Source organism: Rhagoletis pomonella, unplaced genomic scaffold, assembly GCF_013731165.1.
Source record: "Rhagoletis pomonella isolate Grant_MI unplaced genomic scaffold, Rhpom_1.0 Rhpom_scaffold_00293, whole genome shotgun sequence".
In the NCBI taxonomy this organism is placed as follows: Eukaryota; Metazoa; Arthropoda; class Insecta; order Diptera; family Tephritidae; genus Rhagoletis; species Rhagoletis pomonella.
In genome coordinates, this window is record NW_023458847.1 from 62,361 (window position 1) to 72,395 (window position 10,035).

At 36.6% G+C, this 10,035-nt stretch overlaps 1 protein-coding gene across 1 annotated transcript in view; it reads left to right on the forward strand.

The window, feature by feature from the left end:
* LOC118750539 (nuclear pore complex protein Nup205-like) overlaps positions 1-6,683 on the forward strand; it is a 61,080-nt gene extending 54,397 nt beyond the window's left edge. Inside the window, exon 5 of the mRNA XM_036485253.1 lies at positions 6,413-6,683. Within this exon, the coding sequence (XP_036341146.1) occupies positions 6,413-6,597 (185 nt within the window). The 3' untranslated portion in view covers positions 6,598-6,683. The remainder of the gene's footprint in view (positions 1-6,412) is intronic.
* Positions 6,684-10,035: the final 3,352 nt, after the last annotated feature.

Consider the following 10,035-nt stretch of genomic DNA (forward strand, 5'->3'; position numbering starts at 1 on the left):
CCCTGCGGAACTTACGTTCACCAAGGTGGACGTCAGTTGGTGTGGGGAGAGCAGCGAAGGTGTTTTCAGTAAATTCCGCGAAGCCTTTCCAATCAGAAAAGTTGATATATGTTCGGTGCTCCGCGGAAGCAAATTCGGTTGGTTTATCGATCGAGATGACTATGGGCAGGTGGTCTGATGCCAAAGTCAGCATAGATCGCCATGATATGCTGTTTATCAGACCAGCGCTGACTATTGTTATGTCTGGCGAGCTGCAGCAGCTGCCCATAATCCTGGTGCGTGCGTCGTCGTTCATTGTGCCGAATGTCGAATTGTCTATCTGCTCAGCCAAGTCAGTTCCCCTACGATCGTTTGACAGGCTTGAGTGCCAAAGATCGTGGTGCGCATTAAAGTCGCCTACTACCATACGGTTTTCACCTCTGAGGAGCGCACCTATGTCAGGGTGATATCCCGCCGGGCAGCAGGTGACAGGGGGTATATAAACGTTAAATCTTTCGAGCTCAACATCGCCTGAACGGATAGCAATGCCCTGACATTCTAGGGTGGTATCCCTGCGGTCGATGGCTGCTTCAATAAGACGATACTGCACGGTGTGGTGCGTAATGAACGCTAAGCCACCACCATTATCCCGCTCGCGATCTCGACGGTGCACGTTGCGGCCCTGTGGTGGTGGCGGGAGGCGTTTCAGTTGAGGTCTGCGACCGAGCAGCGCAACACGGGCCCTCGAAGTTCCTCGTCCAATCTCGCGTGGTGCGCAGACCTGAGCTCTAAAGTGGCACCAGCCAAGGCAGGTGTTGCACTTGACTGATGTCACATTACGGAATATCCTGGTCTGACATACCGTGCAGGTTGTAGGAGGAACCAGGAGTTGTTGGCGGCGGCGTGTGGGTGGTGGTGCGGTTGTGTGGGTTCTGTGGTCTGTAGCCGTTGTGGTGTGGTCTATTGTGTTATGTTGTTGTGCTGTGGTGTTTGTGTGGGACTGCTCAGGTGGACTGGGGTTAGCCGTAGAGGCTGATTTGTTAGAGCAACAGGGGGCCACAAAAGACGCGGTCCACTGCCGATGTGTCCGTAGTCCTGAGCAGACTCTGAGGTGACTCCACCCCTCGCAAGCATTGCACTTGACAGAGGTGGAGTTGTGGTGTAGTCGTCTCTGGCATACACAGCAGGTGTAGGTTTCTGGCCCTGGGTTTGACTCGATGCCAGCCCTGAGTAGGAGAAAACGTAGCGAATGTAGCCCTATGGACGATCAACTTCTGAGATACTTCGCCGACCTAAACGGGGTTAGATCGCCGAAACAACAGCCCTTGGTCGGGTAAAACCCGAGTCATTCCGGTACGTAGAACCGGCTGTCGTGGGAATGCCGGTGGGAAATAGTGTTGTCGTTCGCCTTGCTTTTAAATGATGTCACAAATTGCTGGCGGAGACATGAATACAGTGTAAGAAAATTCCTTTTCTATAATTGTTTCCGTATAGAAAGGTTGGTTTCAGAATTCTTTCAGTGTTCCTCCGGGGTTTTTGGACATTGACGGTTTCTTCAATTTAATAGTGTTCGCTTTATTTTTGTGGAAACAAAAAATGTTTTGCAAGTTCTGGATCATTTCTACACTCTTTTTTACAACCATAGGTTATATGTCAGTATTGAATATTAAATTAAAATGATTACAAAACCACACAATGTTTTAATCTTAAAGCTAAAAAAATTATAAATTACAGAGATTACAATTTAAAATCCTACAATATTGAAGTTAAGAACTAAACAAAATGTAAAAGTAGAAGTTAGAAATTAGAGGTTTGAAATTAGGGATTGAGAATAGAAAATGGGTTAAAAATGGGCAATGCATTGAGATTAACATATTAAAACATATGACTAGGGCAAACGGAAAATATGTTTTTTATTCACTCGCTGTATAATTTAAGTAATGTAGCTTGTTCCAAAGGCGAACCGAGAAAACGAAAAATTGACGCTCAGATATCATAGAGTTGTAATTTGTGTGCAAGAGCTGATGTGATCGTGACGATCGAGTTGTTTGAAGGCGGCTTTTTAGTAGTGGGTGTTCTTCTGTGACCATGATTTTATGAAGCAGCGTTAGACACTTAAGTTTCAACAGATTATCGAACGATATAGAGAATATTTTCAAAGCCCACGGAGAAATGTGGTCGTGACGTCTTTTATCATATATATATCGCGCTATGTTATTGTATAGTATATTCAGTTTCTTATTATACGTGCTATAACAGTTTGCATATAGTTCGCAACCATACAGTAGTGTTGGCAGCAAGTAGGATTTGGCTAAAAGCAATCTAGTTTTAACTGGTGTGAAGTATTGCGTAGTCCATAGTGATCTGAGCATACCATACACTTTGCCTATTGCACAGTAGATGTGATTATTCCACGTCAACGTTCTATTAAATGTTACACCTAGGTTTCTGGCTGAATCAACGAAGGGTATCACTATTCCGTTCAATATCACATTATCGTAATCACAGGGATTTAAGTATTTTTTTGTAAATGGCTATGCACTGCGATTTTTTAGGATTTAAAACTAGGCCATTGTTGCTGGCCCATTCATTAACACGGGTTAAGTCGGAGTTTAAATCATGAATACAAAAGTTTATTGACACTACAGGACAGCTCACATATAGTTGCACATCATCAGCATAAACATGAATGTTGCAGTGCTTCAGTACTTTAGGGAGATTATCAACGTATAATACAAATAATAATGGACCGAGTATGGAACCCCTTTGGACACGGTTAAATAATTGGATTCCTCGTTACCCACACTTACTGCTTGAGTCCGTCCGAGAAGATAAGAGTTGACCAGGCTCACCGCTGAAGACGAAAAGTGGAATATATTTCTTAATTTTAAACATAGCAGTTGGTGATCGACCGTATCGAATGCTATGGAGTAGTCAAGAAGAGTTAGAAGAGTTACGTAATTATTGTCCATATTGACTCTAATATCATCTGAAACAGTTAAAAGCGCAGTGACACAACTTTTATTCGACCTGAAGCCAGATTGGTATGCACTCACAAGTGAGTTTTTGGAAATAAACGAGTTTATCTGTTGGTGCATAATTCGTTCGAGAACTTTGGAGAGAAAGGGCAAAATCGCAATGGGTCTATAATCACCATTTGGTTTCCGAATAGGTATTATTTTGGCCCTTTTCCAACAATCGGGAAAAATTGCAGTCGTTAGTATTGAATTTAGCACGTAGGTGAGATAGGGAAGGATTTTGGGAAGGATACATTTAACAAGCTTGGGATTTAGGCCATCAGGTCCAACAGCGTTCGATTTTATGGATAGTATGGACTGGACAACATCACACTCATTAACACAAGCAAAGCTAAAATCTGACAAGGACTTGGTCGGACTAACACTGTAGCTATCGTAGCATGGTTTACCCGTGGAAGCAATGGATTCTATAAACTTTTCATTTAAATCATTGACACTAATATCATCATCAACCGGATGCGTATTTTTATTTATATTTCCCAGCCCGATTTCGCGAATTCTTTTCCAGGTTTGCTTAGAACCTATTGCTGCGCTGAATATATGTTCATAGTATTTAGCTTTTTGATACTTAATAGCTTTAGTTACCTCGCTTTTCAAAATTTTGTAGCTTCCATAAAGAGCTTCGGTTTTATAGCGTTTCCAACTTTGATATAAACTGTTACGTTTCTTAATCCATATTTTAATATTTCCATTAAACCATGGACGACTTTTACGTGTGTTTGATTTCGTTATAAGTGGAACAAATTTATCAAAAAGGTTTCTAATATGGGTTTGAATAAAATCAATTTGATCATTAGGTGATATCAGACATCGCACGGATGTCCAATTAATTAGGTCAACACTTTTTCCAAGCTCGTCATAATTAATATGCGCAAAGTCACGGTAAGAATAGAAACTGTTCTTGCGTGTAAATTCAAAATCAAAGGTTAGGAAAATAAGATCATGATTTGAGAAACTAGGAAGTGAAAGCTGGTCATACAGAAGCACTTTAGTCTTATCGCTTACAAAGAAAAGATCCAGCAGCGAGCTATTCGTTCGCGTAAAATGTGTGGGCATCGAGCAGTTGACGCAGACAAGTCCCAATTATTCATAGCAAGCGCAAAATTATCGTCACTTATTAGATTAGAATTGAAATCCCCTGCTATGACAATATTGCTATGCGATAAAGTTAGTTCTTCCAAAAAGTCCATAAATTGTGTATAGTTTACGTTTTTTTTTGGCTTGATTTTGTTGTTATTACCAAAAACAGATATTCAATAGAGCTTAGATTCAAAGACTTGCAATTGAGTTTGCACGATATACCTGATTTGACAAATATGGCAACACCAACAACTCGCTCAATTCTGTCTACCCTAAATAAATTATAGCCGTTGACATACACAACCTCATTATTATGCCAATCAGAGCACCAAGTCTCCGATACACAAATCACATCAACATCAGAGGATTCAAAAAGGTACCTGAATTCGTCAATTTTCCTGGGCAAACTTTGAGCATTGATATGACAAATTTTGAGTCCATGCTTTTGTTTAGATAAAATTCTAATCATATTAAACGTATCACCTATGGAACAGCAGTGCTTATCAAGATGCATGTGTGTAGCAGTTAACATCGCACCTTAAGAGCATTCGGCATATAAGTTTGTAACGCAAGTAAATAAGTAGCATTATAATGTCACATGTTTTAAGAGAAATAGGGTGGAGAGAAAAGATTATAAGGTACAGAAAGTAACAATAATTAGATAGTGGCAATGTGTGTAAAAACATATGTATGTATGTATGTAGTTCAAAAATTTCATTTGTTGTTTGCTGCAATTGAACTTAAATTCTCGATGCTGGAGACTCTCACTGCATTGCTCTGCGCTCGAACTCGAACATATACGTGGCCACGAATAGAGAAAATAGATGAAAGCCGTTTTTGCTTTTTAAGCTCAATGCCAAACTGCATGACTTCGCGATTATGCTTGGTAAGACATTCATGCAGGTATATTTTCTCATCTGCACTATGCCCAATATCGCGAAGAGAAAGGGGCCTTCTCTTTGATTTGCAGCGACGCGAAACAGCAGCGAAAAGCAAAGAGCGATCGTTTGCTGAGCCTAATTTCACTATGACAGGCGCAGTGTTGTTTTTATTGTGCACACGGAAAATAGCCCTAATGGGTGGAGCATTGTGCTGAATTGTGCGGCAAAGTTGGTTACACGTTTCGGCTAGATTTTCATCAGCTGTCACAGGAATGCCTCTGATAACCAGATCTGTCGACACCAGTGCATTTTGGTAATCATTTATCTGCTCGCTTAGCTGTTCAACTTGGTGGCGTAATTGCTGCACTTTTGCACATTCCTCTTCGGCTCTCTGTACTCTGTCCTCAACGTGTTTCACTGACATTTTTATGTTAGTTAGTTCCGCTTCAAACTCACCGATTCTCTGCATAATGCGATCTTCTATTTGTGTCATACGAGCCGTCAGCTCACTTACGATGCTCTGCTTTTGAGCTTCCATGTTTGCCTCTAATCGCGAGAGCCAGTCAGGTGTTGTTGGACTCCCACTCATCACTGTTTTGCTCTGCATGTTTGCACTTAGCAGCGGAGACGAAACTGCTTGGCGGGAAGACTTTGTTCTTGTTGTCACACAATTGTTGATCATTTTCACAAGTATATTCACACCAGATTTATTTCAGTTTTATATTAATATATAACGACGCTGTCTAAGCGATTTCAATGTATGTGAATAACAAAGCAATCACTGATATGATTATGCAGGTGGAAATATTGTGTGTTATAGTTATGAATGCCGTGGAGAATGGCAAAGATACTGCAGAACTATCTTATACACGTCAGCACTCGATCACACACATCACCGCACTGAGGATTTGGCAATAACCTTTGTCATCTATTAAAAAACAACACTTACGGGACAATGTTTATTGTAAGAACAACATTTTTTTCTATGAATCGACATACTTTAAGCATTGTTAACGCTATTTCCATTTGAATGAGGAAATAGCGTCAAAGACTTTTTTTCCAAATTTTGGTTGACTTTATTTCGCTTTTGAAAAGTTATAATGTCAATTGACTTTATTTCGCACCATGTCTTATATTATAAAAAAAATTAATTTGCTTTGATAGCAAACTCCAAATAAATGAACAAAGTTACTCAGATTTCAATTAATTTTTTTTTGCGTAAACGGCAATTACTAGGGGTTTGATTAATCACGCACATCCCTAGAAAAACACATTTTTAACTGAAACAAAATAGGCTTAGGATAAGCGTGTTACTATTTTTTTCTGTTGATACTTTTTTCCCGAATATTTTATCGAACATAGACCTATTTTTTATTTTCATTATTTAAGTGTATGACTTGATATTATTTTAATGTATTTATACATATATTACAGAATATCTACCTAACAGCACATCAAAAGAAGATCTCTGTTGTTTGAAACAAATACTTATATCGGTGTTTAATGAAACATTCAGCAGCTACCTGTCATCGGTTTCTGAGTTCGAAGATGAGAACTACTTCAACCGTACGATGGTTCGTGAGATAAAATCTTTAATCCAGCTTTTACCATGCGTTTAAAAAAGATGTAACAAAGGTAACATGATGTGAAAAAAACAATGTTAAGACTTTTAAACTTTTAATAAATAAAGTATCGAAAAAATAAATTATGTTTTTAATAGGACATAAAGAAACATTAACATACCCGCGGGATTTTGATACATGGTTAAGTTTTTAGCATTTATTGTACATACATATATGGAAATTTTCCGCTCTGAAATTACCTCAAGTTTACAAGGACTTGCAGACTTGTTTGTACGTTTGTATATGAGAGATATAATCACGCTTTCTCTATTATATAACATTTTTATCATGTTTCTGTAATATTCGATATATAAAATTTCCGCTCAATAATTCCAAGATGCGACACGGCGGTTCACCTGATATAATCTACATGATCCTAGTGTTCACTTTAATGTTTTTCCTTTACAAAATGGTCAACAAATCAATTGAATTCGCGACCATTATGTCTGTGTGTATTAATATTTTTTTAAGCTCTTCTGGGGCTAAAAGCTCTTCCAAAAGGCTTTCCAGAGGGTCGAGAGGCCTTCCTTTCTCCTTTCTATGAAATAGGCTTCTGTTTTCGTTTCCCATAGAAGTGCTTCCATACAGGCTTTGGTAGAGCGAACTTCAGAAGGGCTTTTGGATAAGTTGCTTCTTTGATGAATAATAATTATAATTCTTCAAGGTATTTATCCAAAATTATAAGGTATATTTCATGAAACCGCGGCCTGATTAGGAAGAAAGTTGAAGAGATTGAAGGTATAGGTAACGCGGGACTTACAATTTTGAGAAAAGGTCATATATACCTTTCTTTAAAGTGTTGTATCTTGGAAACTTTTTAACGAAACTTGTAGCCCGATTCTGTGCACTTGATAAATTGAAAATCTTTATAGTTTGTAAATTTTTTATTATTTATCAAGAATTGGTATTCTAACACAGAAATCAAAAGATCTTTTCTTGATAAATTATCAAGGTTGAAAATGCTATTGACAAATTGAAATTTCATGATAAATGTATAAATTTTGTATATTAATAAATTTGTTTCTAACAATTAAATACTCCAAGTGCCGGCATTTGAACCTGAGAAACACGGAATTATAGTCGACATCTGAACCTATCCGGCTACGGCAGTCAAAAGCTTTTTTACTTTTAAACTCGTATTTTTCATATGTGACAATGAAATCAGTTCCACTCATGTGGAAATCGTAGAGCTTTTTGTTTTATAAATATTGCCACAGAATGCGAAGAGAGCTTTTACTTGATAAAAGTCTTGATAAAATTTCTTTACAAAAAAATTATCAAGAAAACACAGAATTGGGCGGTTAATAAAAAAAATGTTTTTGTTCCTTATTATGGGCTTTAATTATACATTTTTTACATTAATGTGCACCGTATAACAAAAATTAAAAGTAAAGTCTAGATCGTCTAACGCTTGAGCAATATGACAAATAGACATTGAAATTTTATAAGTTGAAGGAAAGGTATTTCTGTATGGAACTACACCATTTCCGGGTGTAAATGCGAAAGTCTCAACTGAAAATGAAAGTCGTCAATTGTAATTGAGAAAGATTCATTTCAATGTTATAATAGCCAATTGTAAATGAAATTAATTTCTGAAATCTAATGACATTAATGAAGAAAATCTCAATGACCATGTAGATAAGGCTCTTCGACTTGGCATTTCTAAATGATATAATTGCAAAACTAAATAATCTCATTATTAGGTGGAACAATTTCTTCAGTTACGGTCGAAATATGAAAAGCTATGCATAAATAAAAATGCAAAGATCCGTAACTGACAGTTTTTTTTGCGTCAAATGATGCGAGGACTTTTAATTCGATGAAAAGTTTTTTGTTAGTTACGGCCTTTTGCATTTCACATTACAATGTTAGTTACAGATTTTTGCTTTTTAGGTGACGAAATGTTCTCTATAGAACCACTGTTATTTTTTTCCAAAAAAATCGATTTCTGAATTATATTTGAAATACTGCTGTTTTAAATTAAGAGAAAGTTTTTGTTGTCACTATACAACGAATATTCCTTATTTATCTGCATTCTTTTATTTTAGATAGCTGTATAAATTTTATGAATAAATTAGGGGTTTGTAGGGATCAATTAAGATTAAAGTTAATTTAGCCGGTGCTCGATAGCATAGCAATAATTTCCAAATAGCCCTCGGTGCGAACTCGGTTAGACACCACTGTTCTAATAGGATATCTGTCCAAAAAAAGACGCGTGGAGCACCGTACAAGTGATAGAAGTGAAACTTCTTAAAAAGGTATTAGTGCCAGGTACTCAAAATTTGATGCGTAAAGATATGTATGTGTACGGCACAGCAAAGCATTAGGCGATTGAGCTACATACATAGGTTAGGTTAGAAATTAAACATTAATTTCATATCATTTTGCTGATTTATAATTTTTTGATTCATTTTTAATTACAATTGAAAATCCAGTAACAACGCCTTATATGAGACCGCCTAGCTAGCATCCTTAGGACCGGGTTATAATTACGGTGACCATCCGTCCTTTATTTCAAAGGACAGTCCTTTATTTTAGCTCTCTGTCCTTTATAATTTTTTTCAAAATAAAAGACGCATTTTGTCCTTTATTTCTTAATCTGTCCTTTAAATCAGTTCTGAATTTTTCAGAGGTAAATTTTTAACAGAGAATATAAAATAATAATAATGTCCCTTATAAAATATAATGAAAACCTTCTCCAGTTTGTTTCGCACCTCTCTTAAGGGTTGCTATTTAATCGATAATCTTCGTGCAATCTATAAATCACGAATCATTGCTAATATTGATAGAAAAATTAATATACATACTTTCAGTAAAATTCTCAAAAGAAAGGGGAAAGTTGGGCCCAGTACGTGTTGCACGCTGAGTTTCAAAACTGGCATTTAGTGTTCATAATTCACTGGAGATTTAATTTTTCACTCATTTGGTTAATTTTTTGAATGAAAGCTTATAAAATTTGCAAGTGTTCAGTGGAGCCTTATTTGTGAATTTTTTATTTTAAATTTTTTAGTGCAAGTGCAGAAAAAGTAGCAATTTTGAAGAAAATGTATTCTACTTTTCCGTTAGTAAATGTTACATAATAAAAACCAGTTGAAAGCAATTGTTTGGTTCTTCCAAAATGAAAAAACACACAAAAATTTTAAATGTTATGAAAATTGTTCACCAAAATAATTTTTTTTGTTTGTATTAAAAATTCGCATATGCAGTTTAATAGATCATTAAATTTTATAATAATAAAGAGCAAGGTGCAAGTGTCTAAGAGTTCCCGTTGATTTTTAAAAATAAAACAAACGCTTTTATTTCCCATTTCGCATGCAGGTGTGCTCGAAGTGTTATCGAAAAAAAATTATTAAAAATCAACGCAATCTCTTAGCTACTTGCAACTTGCACTTATACATACTACAATTTAATAATCTATAAAACTGCATGCCCAAA